At 37.3% G+C, this 19507-nt stretch overlaps 1 protein-coding gene and 1 pseudogene across 2 annotated transcripts; one reads left to right on the forward strand and one right to left on the reverse strand.

Moving 5' to 3' along the window:
* The first annotated feature begins 6126 nt into the window (after window positions 1–6126).
* LOC145128632 (metal tolerance protein A1 pseudogene) lies at window positions 6127–9246 on the forward strand (annotated as a pseudogene). The gene is made up of 2 exons (XR_013717021.1): window positions 6127–6341; window positions 6680–9246. The product of XR_013717021.1 is annotated as a metal tolerance protein A1 pseudogene (transcript).
* Window positions 7752–8644, reverse strand: LOC145128633 (ras-related protein Rab2BV-like). Its single transcript, XM_079063447.1, has 2 exons — window positions 8480–8644; window positions 7752–8378 (listed from the first exon to the last, which is right to left on the reverse strand). The coding sequence occupies exons 1-2, from the start codon at window positions 8642–8644 to the stop codon at window positions 7893–7895; spliced, it is 651 nt and encodes a 216-aa protein (XP_078919573.1). The 3' UTR covers window positions 7752–7892.
* Window positions 9247–19507: the final 10261 nt, after the last annotated feature.

The raw sequence follows: 19507 nt of genomic DNA on the forward strand, positions 1-19507 counted from the left end.
GGTCTTCTTAATCACAGCAACATTCATGTCCCATGATCTAGGAAGAGCATTCAGAAGCTTCTTGTTGATTCTGACTTGGTCAAGAAAATTCCAGATATGTTCATGTCAGTGGTGAGAGTTGTGAATCGCTGCAGCTGTGCCTCAAGAATCTCTCCAGGAACGTAGTTGAACAAATTGAACTTTTGTCGCAGCATGTCCTGGCGACTCTCCTTCATATCTTCATTTCCTTCATATACCTCAATTAGTGCTTCCCACAAATCTTTAGCGGAAGTATACTCTCGGAAGCCTTGAGCAATATCAGGAGATAGTGCCATGGTTAGAGTGGCTAGGGCCCTTTCCTGTTCTTCCACCTTTTCAAACTCTTCATCTGTGTAGTTTTCAACCGCTTTATCAATCACTTGACCTCCAACTGTCATAGTGATTCTAACAGGGCCTCTAAGAATGCTTCTCCAGACTTTGAAATCCTTCATTTTAATGTATTTTTCAATTCTGTATTTCCACTCAGGAAAACCATCTGCAGACATTAATCTAGGAATACGCGTAGTAGTGCCCATGACAGTATCAAGTTCGTAGAAATGAGTTTGACTTTGAGATTCCATTTTGTCTTTTTCTAGAAGGGACAACTCAACAGGAAGATCAAAAATTAGAAAAATTTTGAACCAAGAAAAATGAGTTTCACACTCCAACCGCACACGCTAACCGCACACGCTGACCGCACACACTTTGACCGTACACACTGACCGCACAAGCTGACCGCACACACTTTGACCGTACACACTGACCGCACAAGCTGACCGCACACACTTTGTCATCACAGACTAACCGCACACCCAAACGTACACTTGGCAGCACACTGGGCAGTACACCTAGCCTTTCACTTGGCAGCACTCGTTCAACCGTACTCCTTAACCGCACTCCTTCAAAATCTCAGCCTCACACCTTCAAAGTCTCAACCGCACACCCAAAAATACTAGATTTTTGAGTGAATTTTGGTTTCAAACTAGTAAAAACAGAGATTAGACGCAGTTTCTCGATACAAAATATAAGTGCACTTCAAAAACCACAACTATCTTCAACCGCACACTCTTATGATTCTTCAAATTGACACTGATTAGGCTCTGATACCAATTGTAAGTCCCTGATCTATAGATCCAAATCAGTGATCAATGAATTGCAAGCAATCAAACAGAGTGTAGAAGAAGTAGAAAGAGAATTAAGCCAAGCATGCACACATCTATTACACATAAATGTCAGGTACACCTTGGGAAACACATACATACGTCACTATTCAACTGACACAGACTCAGACTATTTATACCACATGAAACAGCACACAAGTGTGCAGCCGCACACACATGTACGGCCACACACAGCATGTGCGGCCGCACACACGTGTATGGCCACACACAAGTATGCAGCCGCACACACCCACTTAACAAACCACAACCACCACAACACACTCTAACATCCTACCAAGACCTATACATTAGAATGCCTAGCCCAAACCACAAAAGTATAGCCTGTCACAAAGGAACGGATCTTGTGATATAGGAATGGATCATGTAACAAAGAAACGAATCATGTGACAAAAGAACGGATCATCATGAAGGGGCAATTGTGATGCGCTATTAGGTAGTACGGTGCACCATTGGATAGCAAGGTGCACCACATGAGAAAGAGATGCGCCACTTTTGAAGGAGGATGCGCTACCTTGAAGCTAGATGTGTCATGATTAAGGAAGATGCGTCACCTTGGTACAAGGTGTGCCACTATAGTGTGTCATGGAGTACTCTGGAGTATTAATGTGTTGTTGAAGCATGTATGTGCCACTAATGATCATGATGCACCACTTGTGCATCACGATGTGCCATTAGGTGGCTTGATGTGCCACACGTGTTTCTGGTGTGCCATATGTGTTCCTGATCGATGGTATCCCTTGATGAGCCACTTATGTTGTGAAGTCCTCTATGATGCTCAAGATTGTTCAAGGTTGCTCATATGTTGAAGATGCTCAAGGATTATTGCTTGATGTGCCATAATGGTGGTTGATGATCCATGGTGATCTTGATGTGCCACTCTTGAATCATGATGAGCCACTATGGATCATGATGCTTCATCATGTGTGTTGTTGATACTCATTTAATGATGAATGTTCCCGAAGCTGATGCATGACAGATTGTGATTGGTTGACACCATTCATGGGCCTATGAGCCAATCGGCCCATTAGTGTTTTGGGTCTGATCCCTTCACTATAAATATGGATGTTTGTTAAGTCATTTGGTGTGTCTTTTGTATCCTTAGTGAGTAGGTCGAATATCTGTTGAGTTGTACTTGTAATCCCTGTTTGAGAACTCTGTAAATAAAGAATACTCCCCTCCTACCGTGGACGTAGGTCACCTTGACCGAACCACGTAAATATTGTGTCTTTGTGTGCTTTTGGTTCGTGTGTTTTCTGCATTACATCCTAAAAAGGGTCATCAGAACTTGGCAAGTGACATCAGATTTGTTATGATTCTTGACCAATATCGTTTGCTTTCCTAACAATCTAAATTACTATTTTACTTTTATTTTAATTCTTTGTTAGTTTTTTATTATTTATATAATAATAAACTAGCTATACTTCTAACCCCTAGTTTTCACCTCATCTATTCTAACTTTATGGCGCATCCAGATCACATCGACGACCTTCGTTACTTTCTTTGGCACCCTTTCCTTGTTTTTCCTCCTCACCAACGCATCTTTTCTTCACCTATGAGACCATTTGTATTCCCCTCAACCTATCCATTTTTTCATCAGGCCGCCGATATTGGTCTTATGTCGGCCGCGTAAGGCTGATTTGGAAGGGTACTCCATGCATACCCATTGCCGATTAACAATCGACTCCTTACTAACCACAGAAGAATGAATTTCATTGCGGTATCATAAATCACATATGGGGAGTAGATACCCGACCATTGCCAATTAATAACCGACTCCTTACTAAACTCGGGAGAATCAATCCCTTTGTGGTCGCATTTTTAGACACTACTTTGCTACGGGAAGACCATGACAGTAGAGTCTCATTCGTCCCATTACGGGTACTTGTTACATATGAATGCATTAGTAACATAAGACCCAATACCCAACTCACAAATATACATAGAACTATTAACAATTCCCCTATCCACAATACATATAAACATATAAACATCAAATGTTGAAGTATTTAATCAATTTTCATAAGTATTTTCATATGAGAAAAACTTGATTAACTATGTACTTGTTTACAATACTACATGTACTCATAAGTTAGCTTTGGGTTGTTCTCCTATTTACAATACTACCAGGTCTCCTCTTTACTATACATATAAGCATAATCATAAACAAACTCTAGTAAGAATATTTTAAAACATAATAATTACTTTATCAAGCCACGTATTGTTAGCTAAAAAATATCCATAAAATTCACCTTGTTAGTTAGTGAAAATTAGCTATCACTTTGGCCTTTAGTCTCTACTTGATGCACTTGATCAATATTCTTTGCCAAACCATATTCAAATAACATATCAAGCTCCTTAGAACTTGTCTTAAGCCATTAAGAGCTTAATTACAATCCGTTTTCACAATGATCATTCAATTGATCACCAAATTTTACATTACAAATTATTCTTTCAAAACTAATTAAGCTCCATGAATTTAGCTTATATATATGACTTAATTCATTTCCCTTAAGTCAATTCAAAGGTCTCATCACTTTCATCATTTAGGGTTAATAACCCTTAACACCAAAACTCAACAATTCATCCATGGAACTTTCAAACTAAGCTTGGAATCATAGATGAAACATTTACTACTTCATTATACTAAATATTCAAAGCATTTGAATCAATTATGCAAATTCATACAAAATTCACCATGGATGAATCATAGAAGCTAGCTAGAGAAATAAGGAGTTACTTTGATTCATTTAATTTTCTCCAAGCTTGCAGTCCCTGTACCTTTTCCCAAGAAATCTGACCTTATTCTTCAAAAATCATCGAAGCTTTGCTCTGAGTCGTTCATGGAAGAAATGACCTAAATGAACTTACTTTCAAACTTATCAACTTATCTATTTTCGGCGATTACACACCGTGTAATCCTCATGGACGTGTCACATTCGAGAAACATACATGTGTCGTGTTCCAGTTCTATAAAGTTTAAGCAACGTACATTTGACGCGTCATGCTTCACCTATTGAACACGTCACATTCACTTAAGTATAATGTTATTTTCAGTTATATCAATGATGCGTATCTGGATTTCGGCTCTTGATGATCCCGTAACGTCGGTGATGTAGAAGGTATGAATCCTAAGATAACAACACACAAGTGAGTTGTTCACCGAGAATGCTCCCGGGAGAACACTCCGATGATAAAGTCAGGCAAAGATAAAATGAATAGTAAATGTAAGTTCAAGTACTTTTTTCATACCTTTACCGACCTACCGAGGCTCTCTTTATATCAACTCATCTCAGGAACATGCGATCCGAAATGTATTGTGCAGACAAGGGTCTAATCCTCATAAATGCTCCCGTTGCCGAACGTATAAGAATGGTAACAAAGAGGAGTCACCAGTCATGTCAGTTTGTTAATGGAGAACCGTTAGTGGCCTTAAGTACTGTACGACCTGACCTTTGTTAGGATTATTAGTTGTATACTCGTTGCTTGTACATAACGCTTGTTCTCTTAACCTTACTTTATTTTCCTGTTTTAGTAGCCTCGGTAGGTATAGCTCCACGAATTATGTGTCGTCCCTCCGAATGTGGTTCGGAGGTACATGCCTCGACAAATCATGCCTTGGTGCTCCGAATGTAGTTTGGAGGTACATACCTCGGTAACCAAGTATATACCTCATTAAGCAACATATTTCACCGTCTTCGTCAAACAAAATTAAAGCATCATGCAATCGGCATTTCAACATACTTCATTTCTGATTTCGTTCCAGTTGTTACCAATTTTCCTTCTAATTTTAACTGAACATATCTTTCTCATCTTATATCCAATTTCTATAAACTTTATAGCCTCACGAAGGAAAATTCTTAACAACCCCATTAAGTCATTTATGACTTAATACACATGATGTTAAATCCATTAACTCACAAAGTAACTACCAAAATGTAAAATTTTACATTTTACCCTTGTGGTCTAAATATACAATTAGTGGCTTAAATCACTTACACTAACATAATAAGTCATCATAAAGATAACTTTTAACATATTTCAACTAATTCATAATACTAAATCTTTATAATCTCACCACTTTGATAAAAATGACCAAATTACGATTTTAATCAAACTATTCACATTCGTTTCAAATCTCTTACATTTTTTAGGAATGTTACATGTAGTTTATACCTTTTATTTTTAAGAAATTCAGTTTATATTTTCATGTTTTTAATATATTAGTTTTAACTATTAAATTTCTTAATAATGTAGATATTTTTTGTAATTATTAAAAATTATTATAACTTGATTTAATCACTTGAGATATAAAAAGTTTTATACACATTTATATGCTTTGGGATAAAATTTTGTTCTTTTTATCAATTTGCATCGGAGATGCTCTAGTAAAATATGCTCATTAAATATTAAATAAAACTATAAAAGAACATATTAGAATTATATAACCATTCATTGATTAAGTCGATGGTCTAAATTTCTAGTTTTTAAGAAATGTCCTCCAACTAAATATTTATATTTGAAAATTAAATACCCTTTATTTTTTCTTTATACATGTATTTATACTCATATAAAACAATGACATAAGGAATCCATTAATTCTCTATCTTAAGTTTTTATTTTTTTAGTTTTGACACTTTGCTTTGATCTAATGGTTATGAAGATTGGTAGGAATAAAAGATAAAAAAAATATTTGATTTCTTTTCATATTTGTCCTTCTGTTCACTGGATCACGATAACTGTTAAAATCAAATCATGTGATGATAGAAAAAAAATGGTTTAACAAGCATGTCAATTATTAAATAGGGTAGAGGTAGATGATGAAATATGAGAATAAAGTAGGGAGATTTTTTTTAATATAAATATGAAATTAAAAGAGTAGAAGTTTGAAAAAAAATGTTGTTCAAAAAACAAGATGTTTAGAAGTTTGAAAAAAATATTGTTCAAAAAACAAGATGTTTTACACGTTTTACAGGTGTGGATAGCATGACCCTTTCGTAATTGTCATTAACATATGAACAGACCAATGCAAATTGAGACAAGCGCGACCTTTAATACGAATTCATTCAGATCGGAACTTCTGAACTCTAACTAGGGTTTTCGTCCAAGTTTCTCCATTTCAATTTCATCAGATCATACTAAAAGGTAATAAGTCAACCCTAAATTTCGCTCTATCATTACATATCTTTGTTTTGATCTCTCCGTTTATTTTAAGCTCAATATGTTGCTCGAATCCGCTGATTTGATCAAATAATTGTTGGTATTCATCAATTCCACGAGTCAAACTCAAAGTTCGAACCTCTTCCGAACACCATTAATCGTTTTTTTTGGACTGCTGGTGTATGATTTGAAGCTTAAGTATTAACAGATCTATGTTTTGTTGAATCATCGATAGTTATGATTGTTTTCTTAAGGTTTTGTTCAAAATATGAATGATTCAAAGTTAAAATATGAGATCTGATCGCCTTAATTTACTAATGCAGATGGAACATCATCATATTGCAATTCCGATTCCAGTCACAGATCACCATCTCCCAGAACTGGAAATGGTAAAAGCTTCGAAGCTGAAAAAACTCTGTTGTGATCGTTGTTGCTATTTCTCCAAACAAGAACATAATGTTTCTGATTCAGAACAACTATCCAGATCTACAGCCAAGCTCTCTGGACTCATATTCTTTTACATAATCGTTATGGCAGTTGAGATTATCGGAGGTTTAAAATCAAATAGTTTAGCTGTTCTTTCAGATGCAGCTCATTTACTCACTGACATTGGTGGATTCTCAATCTCTCTGGTTTCTGTTTGGGCTTCAGTTGGGAAAGCAACTCCACATCAGTCATTTGGATTCAGTCGAATCGAGGTTTTGGGTGCTCTTTTATCTGTACAGATGATTTGGGTCATTTCTGGGTACTTGATCTCCGAAGCAATCAAAAGAATCGTTCATAAACAATCAGACGTGAATGGTGGGTTGATGTTTGCCATTTCAGCTTTTGGTTTTGTAATCAACTTCATCATGGTCATCTGGCTAGGTCATGACCATGCTCATGATCATGGTCATGGTCATGGACATGATCATGGGCATGATGTGAATAAAGAAGAGAGTTCAAATTTGGTGGAGTCAACTTCTAAAGGAAAGAGTGGGAGAATGAACATAAACATTGAAGGGGCATATTTACATGTGATATCGGATATGATTCAATCGATTGGAGTGATGATAGCTGGATTGGTGATATGGGTGAAACCAGATTGGTTAATCATTGATTTGGTTTGTACTTTGATCTCCTCTGTTTTTGCTCTAGCTACAACTCTACCAATGGCTAAAAACATAATTTCTATATTAATGGAGAGCACACCAAGTGAATTCGATGTTGTTGGTTTGAAAAAAGATTTAAACAGCATCAATGGAGTTGATGGTGTTCATGATCTACATGTGTGGGCAATCACAAGGGGAAAAATAGTATTATCTTGTCATGTAATAATCGAAACAAATATCGATTCGAATGAAATTCTTCACAAAGTTAAAGATTTATGTGAAGGTAGATACGGAGTTCATCATGTAACTGCACAAATTGAATCTTTATAATAATAATAATAATAACATATCCTTAAAACATACACTTTCACAATTCACAGTTTCACACTATTTCCTTTATGTAAATGAACAAGAAGCAAGAACTAAAAATACCGAATCTAGGCTCTCAAGATGAACAACAGCTCTTTGTGGTGGCAGATGAGGAGACAGAGTCACCGACATTAATGGTGGTCCCTTTTCCAGGTGCACCACCGACTGCTTCTTGGGTTGCTAATGCTTTTTTGCTAATGATGTGATAGATTTCAGTCAAAACAGTTTGAAATGCTTTCTCGATGTTATATGATTCAAGTGCTGATGTTTCGAGAAAAGAAAGGCCTTCTTTTTCTGCAAATGATTTGCCATCTTGCTCATCCACTGCTCGGAGATGCTCCAGATCGGATTTGTTTCCAGCCATCATGACAACAATATTGGCGTCGGCGTGGTTTCTCAGCTCAGTCAACCACCGCTGGACATTATCAAAAGTTGGCTTCTTAGTTATGTCGTACACAAGAAGAGCTCCAACTGCACCTCGATAATAAGCACTTGTAATCGCTCTGTACCTTTCCTGCCCTGCTGTGTCCCATATCTGTGCCTTTATTGTTTTTCCCTCAACCTGCGATCAAATCATGGATCCAACTTATAGCAAATACAGAAAATCTTATATAAGTTATAATGATTGTGTTTGTGATTGTAGATCTGCGAAAGAATTGAAACCTGGAGAGTTCTGGTAGCAAATTCGACGCCAATGGTGGCTTTGGACTCGAGGAAGAACTCGTTCCTGGTAAACCTCGACAAAATATTGGTTTTCCCGACGCCGGAGTCGCCAATTAAGACGATCTTGAGTAAGTAATCGTAATCATGATCTATCTTGCTAGCCATTAAACCTGAAGACAGAGAAAAAGATCGAAGTTGCTTCAGATCAGTTATCAGTATGCCGACGTAGATCTAGCTTAGCACATTATTTGATTTGGATTTGGATCAAAATCTAGAAATTGATTTTATATAGAATAGAAGTCGAGTGATAGAAGATGAATGCAGATTCTGCGTGTGAAAATCTTACAGTAGCGGAGAGATCGGGGAGAAAGCAGAAATGTGGATGTTATCACCTGGCAAAATTAACGGAGAAATGGGACAAAAAATAAGTGAAAGAAAGTAAGGAATTGGAAACAGCCGACAATAAATATCAAAATGTATGAAAACGATGCAAATCAGTCTGAAACTATATATAATTGGGCTTAGGCCCATGACCAAAGATCCCGGGAACTAATAGGCCGTGGACCACCAACTAAGCAACTATGACTCCCGTCGCCCGCCGCGCCAGTCGCCAGGTATAGTATTTAGACAGAGTTATGCAAGTTGTCATATGGTTAAAGGACAATGTTAGAAATTTCTACGTATTTGGCCCCTATGGTTTAATTTTTTTTTTTTTAACTTGGTTGGTCTTTTATTATATAAAAGAAAATTATTTTATTTTAGTTTAACATTTTTTATATATTGTTTATATTCTTCTAGATTAAAAGAAAAAATACTCTCTCTCTCTCTCTCTCTCTCTCTCTCTCTCTCTCTCTCTCTCTCTCTCTCTCTCTCTCTCTCTCTCTCTCTCTCTCTCTCATGCAAGAACAACAATCAAGAATACATACGAATAATGAAGTAACCAACATACTTGTTAACAAACAAATGATTTCCCCATGAATAATTGCATTCCACTAATTATATAATACAAACAAGTTAAAGGCTATGAATGTGGACTAACTATACATGAGACACACAATAAAAAAAAACTACAATATACATATGTAGAATACAATATATACAACTAACATCCCCCCGCAGTCAGAACGGGAGGTTAAAAGCAAACGTTCAGACTGAATTTGAAGTCAAGAATCAAAGTCGAAGGAACCCCTTTAGTGAAGATGTCAGCATACTGAGACGAAGATGAGACATGCAAGACATGAATCTGACCCATAACAACTTTGTCTCGCATAAAGTGAATATCGATCTCTATGTGTTTTGTGTGTTGATGTTGAACCGGATTGATGGACAAATAAAAGGCACTGACGTTATCATAGTACACAAGTGTAGCGGAAAAGAGTAGGTAGTGAAGCTCACGAAGCAAGTTATGCAACCATCACGTCTCAACAATCGTGTTTGCAACGCCCCAATACTCAACCTCAACATTGGACCTAGAGATAGTACCCTGTCTCTTAGAAGACCATGAGAGAAGGTTATGACCCATAAAAACATAGTAGTCAGAGTTGGAGCGACGATTAGAAGGGCATCCAGCTTAATCAGCATCAGAGTAGGCAATCAGACCACGAGACGAAGAAGCATATAATTGTAGGACGTAATCAACAGTACCACAAATATATCTCATAATGCAATTAAGAGCGGTGAAGTAAGGCTCTCAAGGATCATACATGTAAAGGTAGACCTATTGAACATCATATGTAATGTCAGGTCTTGTGAAAGTAAGGTACTGAAGAGCCCCTACAAGGCTCCTGTAGAGCGTCGGGTCAGTGACAGGAGGTCATGTGCCATCAAACTTAACTGAGGTGTCAGCCGGAGTGTGGGCAGGTTTGCAATAGAGCATCTTAGCCCGCTCAAGAATCTCGATGGCATACTTCTCTGATATAAGAACATGTCATGGCTGTCTCTAGTGTCTGCAATACCCAAAAAATAGTTCAGAGTGCCCCAGGTTAGTCATGGAAAACTCTGAACGAAGAATGGTGATGACCTGCTGCAGGAGATTAGAAGATGAAGCAGTAAAAACAATGGATAATTTCATATATACCCTTATTAAACGTTTAAATATCGTATTTGCCCAGCTTAAACTCTAAATATCATATTTTCCCTTTTTAATGTTTTAAAATATCGGATCTGCCCAAATTTATTTTATAAACATAATTTATTATTTAAGAATCCTTTTTTATATATTAAAATCAAGAAAAATAAAAAACATAACCAAATGGACCATAATACCCTTGCCTTCTAAATCATAGTAATCCATTACCTGGAGATTTAATTTCACGGTCGAGTAAATCACATAACCCTTATTGCTCTTATTTTTTTCACGCCTTTTGTCGGTTCTTTGCTGCAATCGAATAACCACTAAGTAATTTTATGTCTTGTATTTGTTAATTGATTATTCAATTCGTGATTGCAACTAGGGAATAGATAGCTTCAATTTCGTGAACAAATAGTATTTGCAATCGGCAATCAACAAATTATTTTAATGACTTTCTTTGAGAATTGAACATTATTTGATTTGAGAATGTGTGATTAAGGAAATGGCGACATGGAAAGAAGGATGATGGGAAGGTTAACATTGATGATGATCATGAGGAAGTTGCAATTGATACCTAATCATGTTGTTATGAGTTCCTGTCATTTTGGACGCCAAGGGCAATATTGTCCATCTGATTTTTATTTTAGTTTTAATGATTTCAGAATATAAAAAAAGAATTATTAAATGTTAAAAACTATTAAAAATATATATTTGGGCAAATTCGATATTATAAACGATTAAGAATGGCAAATACGATATTTACAGTTTAGCCTGGGTAAATACGATATTTAGACGTTTACTTAGGGCATATACGAAATTCTCCCTAAAAACGATATCATCGACATAGAGCAATAAATAGGAAATTCGAGCAGCTTGTTTGTAGATGAACAAAAAAGAAACAATTTGTTGTTAGTGAAACCGAAACCTATAAAAAATTAAGCAAACCGATGATACCACACTTGAGGTGCCTTCTTGAGTCCATATAAGGACTTCTAAAGTAAGTCAACATAATCCAGAAAGGATCTATCATGAAAACTCAAGATTAATGCATGTAGACAGTCTCCTGTAAGTGACCATGGAGAAATGCATTTTTCACATCCAACTGGTGAATCGACCAGTGGTGTGAAATAACCAAGCTGAATTAGTTGAGGATCGTCCGGATAGTAGCCGGTCTGACAACCGGGCGTAAAGTCTCGTCACAATCAATACTGGGTCGCTGACTATGACCATTAGCAACGAGACGTGCCTTATACCGAGCTAACAATCCATTTGCATTATGTTTATTTTTAAATAGCCAAATATAGATAACAACATTTGCAGTCAGGGGCTTAGGTATAAGCACCCAAGTCCTATTAGAAATAAGTGCATTAAAATTAACAAGACTTTTAGGGATTTCACCTGTGGCGACATTTCCAACATTTCTTACCTCTAGCGACATCTCATGTCATCTTCTCCAGCGAAACTTCTAAGATTAACAAGGTTTTTAAGGATCTCACCTGCGATCTTATTCTTTGATGCATCCAATAACTTCAAACATTCCCAATTTACACTAACATTAGATGGATAATCGATCTTCTTCCTTGTTTTTTATATCACAGGAAGTAATCAGATTGAACTTATGAAATTATTGTCACTAAAATCATGGATCATGGTAAGGGTAAATCGGGAAAACGGAAGATGGATTTCTAATCGAATGTGGGAGATGAATATGAAAAGCTGAACATATATGAAGATAAAATCATTTGTAGTTGTGTTCCTAAAATCGATTTCCTCTTTCAGATTTCGATTTTGATTCCAGATCTCGCTTTGAATTCGATTTCATCCTTCAGATTTTTATTTCCTCCTAAGCTGAACATGAACACACAAAAAATCAAGCTTCAAAACTCAATTTTTATAGTAACGATGGCAAATCTGAAATCAGATTTCATAAGAACATGCTCAAACAACTTGTGACATCCCCAATTTCACGGCCAGAAAAGACCGATTTGTTTATGCTTTATTTTAAAATCAGAGTATCATTTTGAAGAAATATGTTGCGGAATTTGTTCCCAAAAATAATTGATAAGTAATTTATCAAAGCATTTCCGACGAAATGAGTTTTCATTATATTAAAAACGCTAGGATGTCATTGTCAATACAGTACATAAGCATAAACAGAAATAGTACAAGCCTTACAACATCTATTATTCTAATGGCCTATAATCCATAGATCTCTCATCAGATCAACACTCATGTGCTTTTTTGCCACTACCTGTAATACAAGAAACTGAGTGGGTCAGGCTTGGAAGCTTGGTGAGCACACATGGTTTTCAACCCACAATAATTAAGTTGTTTAATTTCATCAAATCATTTAACCTTATTACTCGTTCCCGTTATCCTCACTTTCTGTCCCTAAAGCATCTATTTCAACTGACCTAGCCTAAGGATCATCATGTAACATCATTAAAAAAAAACCATGCCAAATTTAAACTTTTTAAAACATCTCAAAACCCATGATTATTACAAAACTTGTTTTCAAAATAGTATAATGTCAGAGTATCCCAGAATCAAATCATAAAATCATGAAATATGAGGAGTTGTACGATCACGCCTTCGCCTTCCCGCGATCATCAGAAGTACCTGAAACAATAATCGATAAATGTAAGCTCGAAGGCTTAGTGAGTTACCACCAAAATACCAACGCCATAAAACATATCAATAACATATAAACAAACAGCATGCAATATGAGCCTTCAGCCTGAGTGGACCGCCTCCCAGGCCTTCAGCCTATCTGGACCGCTCTCCGAGCCTTCGGCACGTGTGGACCGCCTGCAGGGCCTACAGCCTATCCGGATCGCTCGTCGGGCCTTCGGTCTAACTAACATGCCCTCCTGGGCCCGTAGTTTATCCGGACCGCCCTGGGTATGTTGTCCTTCAGCACAAAGCAGGACCGCCTCAACCCAACCCCCAATCAAATAAACATGTGCACATAATATCATATGCTAGCATATATAACAGTCAAACCGATATAATAGATCATCAATCATAGCAACATCCTATAACCAGGATACAGACCTAACCGGTCACTAACATAGAATCATCCTATATACCAGGATACCGACCTAACCAGGTCACTAACATAGCATCATCCTATATACCAGGATACCGACCTAACCAGGTCACTAAGAATATCATCATCCTACCAGGATGTAAATCAATAAGAATATCATGCAATAAACCCGAATACAAATCCGATAAGGGTCGGCATTGGTACCTTAGACCCTGTTGATATAGTAAGGAGAACTCACCTCGCAAGTAGCTCGAAGTGATAAAGTCAAACTCCTCCAAATGCAGCTCCAAGTCCAACACCTACAACCACCGGTGATCCTTTTCCATAAATTCCCAATTACCAAAATGCCCTCAGAAGTCAAACTGGTCAACCCTTGGTCCAAGTCAAAGTCAAAGGTCAAGGTCAACAGTCAATGTTGACCTGACTCGTCGAGTGCAATATACTGAATCGCCGAGTTCCTCCAGAACTTACATAGTCATACACCCTAGTCGACTCGCCAAGTTTCCAGGCAACTCGTCGAGTTCAAGTGTGTCTAAAAGTTGGGAAAACCCCATCTGACTCGTCGAGTGGTCTCACTGACTCACCGATTCCATGCAGAAACCATCCTCAGGCAATCTTCATCCGACTCGTCGAGTTGACCATGCAACTCGTCGAGTCCCTGCAGTCCATTACCCATTCAGACGATTTTAAGCAACCCAAAGCTCCAAATTGTAGATCTATCTTCCTAAGGCACAGATTCCACGTAAAGTTGCAAACTTTACGTGCATGCAAGGTCTTAAAGGCTTAGAACCACCAATACCAAGTCTAGAATGAGATTTATGATAAGATAAGATATCCATATGAATTAAAGCTGAGAGCTTTATGCATTTGGGGACTGGAGAAGTCCAGATCTGAAGCCTTGTTCTTGTGACAAGCTTAAACCCAAAGTGGCTCCTTTAAAGCCTAAGTGTCCAAAGAATAGATCTAAGTATGAAAGGGTCAAGGTACAAGCTTTTTACCTCAGGCTAGCTCCCAAAACGATGTAGATGGCAGATCCACTTCCTCTTCTTCAATCCAAGCCTCTAAATCTTTGAGTTCTCAGAATGAAAGCACCAAAACACACTTTAGCTCCTCATACTCTCAAGAATGGAGTCTAGATCGGTTAGGGTTTCCTTTTGGCCATCAACAAGTGATAAGGGGGCTGAAGGAAGGGACTTAAGGTCCTTTAAATATGGTGCAAACCCTGAAATTAGGGTTTTCTCATTCCAACTCCAACTCGTCGAGTCGGGTCTTCCAACTCATCGAGTTGGTCACTTAATTCCTGCGGTCAAACTAGTCCCTACTCGACGAGTTAGGGCATCCAACTCGTCGAGTAGGTCTTACAAAATGAACATAAAATTGCAAAGCCTATACCTGGGAGTCGGGGTGTTACACATCATCGGGAGGACAATATTGCTTAAGGGATTCCTCAGCAATATGTGTCAGTATGGCAACCATTAGGGGATAGAGACATGGAGTACACCGGTGAACACATCGTTCACAAACACTTACAGGTTGTGAGCCTGCTAGTATTCCACTAGACTGTCTAGAATAGTATGTGGTTGTCATATATACTCCGCTAGATGACTAAATCAGCTTAAACATCGAGGCCTCTCACCGTTTATTTCATTATCTATATCATCTCCCATCTTTACCCATCATAATTATAGGTATAAAATACATATACAATTTAAATCGAATAAAACATGTATATTTTGTACATCCAACATAGATATCAGGAACACAGATAATATGCACACATAACATATAATTTATATTAAATACTTCATATCTATGTGTAAGATGAAAGTAACTATACACTCACTTGTTAAAGTGATGACTCCAAACTCGGGCAGCGCTTCGCTTCTAACAATTTTATTTTTCTTCGACGAAACCTAGTATCATTATCACTAGATTTTAGTCTAATATTTATTGCGACTAATTATTAGTCTACATTTATCATTAACTCAAGGTCTACGAGCAATATTGTTTTTCTCGTATTATATAAGTTTTTAAACAATACTTTTCAACTACTATGTACAGACAGAGGCCAGACATGAAACACCAGAGGGCAGGACCATTTTGGCATTTAAGCTGTTCTGAAATCCAACAACCCTATGCCGCCCTTCAAACCAGATTCTCCGTACTGTGAGCAGTTAAAAGGTATTATAATAACACTTTGTATAATTTATAATACTTATCTCATGTATTGTTTATAGGTTCATAATAACGATAATGAACTTAAATATAAATTATACTTAAATTAGGGTAAGCATAACTCACTTATAAGGGGGTTTTAGCTAGGAGTCGGGCTCTGCAGGGGCAGAACTTCTGAGCCGAAATATCTTCTTCTCTGATCCTTCTAGCGTTCCGGGCTTCGCCTCTAGCACTTGGGAAGTGCTAGGGAATGGGAGGGGATAAGGAGGGTATTTGAGAGAGAAAGAATGGGAAAGGTGTGAGAAAAATGGAAGATTTGCGCCTCTATTTATAGGATGGAAACTCGGAGTACACGGGGCGTAACTTCGGAGTACGTTGGGCGTACGCGATACAGGTGTCGCAATTCGGTGCGAAGCCATGGAGAGAAAGGAAGGGTTGGGATTGCACCACGTGTCAGCCTCGTATCATAATCCCATAATTTAATTAACTTCTAAATTCCGTAACTTTCGCATACGAACTTCGTTTTTGACGTTCTTTATATCCACGCGCAGGTAGCGACGTGATCTACAACTTTCGTTTAGACTCCGTCGGCTAATTTTGACTTTATTTATAAAGTTATATTTTAACAGACTTAGACAGATAAAGTCCATTAAAAATTCATAACTTTGTCATCCAACGTCCGTTTTCGTCCGTCTTTATATCGTTGAGCTCCTTTTAACGAGATCTTCGATTCTCATTCAGATTGTGTCGGCTAAAAATCGATCGATCTGAAATTCGATTTTCGGGCTGCATACTGCTTTTCCAAATCTTAGAAAAATCATAACTTTCTCTAACGAAGTCAGATTTGGACGTTCTCTATATGCACGCTCTCGATTTAACGTATACTACGACTTTTGTTTAGATCGCTAAGGCTAAAAAGTATTTTAGCGCAAACTCACTTTTTACGATACACAGCATCGTGCCGGTTTTGTCGCAAAACTTCGATGCGTCATAACTTCTTCGTTATAAGTCGGATTTCAGCATTCCTTATATCCCCGAAATCCTTGTTATGACTACTTAAACTTTCTTTAAAGATATTGGGTCAAATATTTGTTCTATTTTTTATGCATATATTTATTATTATTTTATTATATCGTTATATGTACGTATTTTGCACATAAATCACATAATACTCAAATAATTCCTCTTCATTACTTCAAAATAGGTTACAATTGTTGAACCTAACTATTACATCATAACATTAATGCTTAGCCTAGAAACGCGGATGTTACACAACTTCATTTTAGAAACCCAATAACTCAAAAACACGATTCCAGGTCTGATATGGCCGAAGAAGATAACTGGAGAAGTCACTAGTGATAAGGAACGCCAGAAGTGGAACTGAAACCCCTCAAAACAGGTTTTACCTGCTATTACAGGTAATAATGGTATGCTTTAAACAAAAATACAATCTTAAGGGTTAATAGTGCACCAAAAAAAATTTTAAGTGACTAAATATGTACAAAGTGTATAGTTGGTTACCCTCTCAAGTCATTTTATCATATATTTATGAGGATTCATGGAACCAAAAGCAAAAATAAATTCATCAAATATTACATGACGGGAAACGATTATTTCTTTGGTATGAAGATTGAGACACCGATACCCTTTATGATTGGAAGAATAATGAAGATGCATGGAATGGATCGGGGCTGAATGTTTGTTAGTGTTGTTGAGGTGTGGATAACATAGACAGCTGAAGACATGAAGATGAGTATATGAAAGGGGTTTGTGGAAGAGTTTGTGAAAAGGAGTGTCATATTGGATGGTGGTAGAGGGTAGTATATTTAAGAGGTGGGCGGCCATATAAAGAGATTCCACCTAATAAGTGGGTGGAAGGTGAGCTAGGAACAAAAGGGTTCAAATAGTGTTGTTTAGAGTGTGGAGCATGTGTTCGGATTTACCATTTTGTTGAGACGTGTATGGGTAAGAGAAACGCATGTGAATACCATTAGTATCACAAAGATGGTGAAATTGGTTGCTATCAGATTCTTTGCCATTATCACATTGAAAACTTTGGATGTCAGTTTTGAATTGGTTACTAACATACGCATGAAAATGGAGAAATTTAGAGAAAACATCATATTTATTTCGCCAAGGATATAACCACACAAAATGAGAGTATTGATCTAGAAAAATGACATAATATTTTATTCCACTGTGACTTATTAATGGAGAAGTCCAAACATCGGAACGAATGACATGAAAAGGAAAAGTAGCATCAGTTTGTTACAAATCAAACGACAAACGAACATGCTTGCCAAGTTGGCAAGCATGATACAAGATACTAAGATCTTTTTTATTACATGAGATAAACTTTTTAGATAGTAAATGCTTGAAGAATGGAGAGTTGGGATGATCAGGTCTTTGGTGCCACGTGGATGAAATAACACTCATAAACGCTTGTTGGAATTGTTTGGTGAAAGGATAGAGGTGGCATTCATAAAAAAACCAAATTCGTCAAATTTAATAGTGCATTTATTTCCGCAAGTGAGTTTTCGAACAAAAATGAGATTTTTAATAATTTGAGGGGTCATAAGGACATTTTAATAATTAAGGGGCGGAAAGGAGGTTGGGAAAGAGAAGTGTTACCAACATGTGTAACCGGAATATAAGATCCATCACCAACTAAGATTGAAAAATTATTATAATTATTTATAATGGAATTGAGAATACCTGAGCCGGCGTAAAGGTGAGCAGTCATCCAAGTATCTATGTATCCTGGTATATAGGATGTTGCTATGTTATAGTGATCTGTATCCTGGTATATATGACGTTGCTATGTAGTAGTGATCTGTAGATCTATATGACTACATGTACTTGTTGGTTATATTTTAGTGGAGTGCCCTAGGGGATGGATGTAGTCATGTAGGATAGCCTGAGAACTCTTGATCTAGGCTTTCTTACCTGTTCCTTGTTTGGTTGTGTCTATATGGTAAGATCATCTGTTCGGGTGGCTATCTCACCTCTGCTTACTTATGGTTATGCATTTCATGGAGGTTAGGTGGTAGCGGGACAATGTGTTGTGTGAGGACTAGTAGGCGGTAGTGAGTTGTATGATTGTTGTTTGCATGTATTATGTGCCTACTTGATCCTTGTTTTTTTATATGTCGATATATGGTAGTAGTGGGTTGAGGCGATCCTGTTGTGTGTTGTAGGCCAAGATACCCGGTGCGGGCCGACTGTAAGCCGTAGGCACGGAGGCTCGGGATGAGCGGTTGAGTGAGGCAGTAGGCCAACAGACCTTAGACATTCCCATTCGATGATTGTGGGCCGTTATGCATGCTTGTATGTTTATTGTATGCGGTATTTTGGGGGAAACTCACTAAGCTTTATGCTTACTCAGTTGTTGTTGTTTTTAGGTATCGTCGGTGATTGTGGGAAGGCGAATGTGGGACTTTACACACTCATCAGCAACATTGAGGATTTCGCGTTCATTATAATACTCTGATTTTCAATAATTATAATTGGGAATAAATGGTTTTATTAAAATGCTTTTATAATTGGGAAGTTTTACCTTAATAAAAATAATTTTTTTGATTGTGAAATTGGGACGTTACAATTCTGGAAGGATTGTCCGAATAGCCTGGGGTGTAGTAGGGAGCGATTTCCAGGATGAACTCTAATTCAAGTGGGGGAGAATTATAACACCCATGTTCTAGATTGGTGAAGCTTACTTTTATTAGAGACCAAA

Source organism: Lactuca virosa, chromosome 8 (genome assembly GCF_052849685.1).
Source record: "Lactuca virosa cultivar CGN04683 chromosome 8, Lactuca_virosa_CGN04683_v6, whole genome shotgun sequence".
Lineage (NCBI taxonomy): Eukaryota > Viridiplantae > Streptophyta > Magnoliopsida > Asterales > Asteraceae > Lactuca > Lactuca virosa.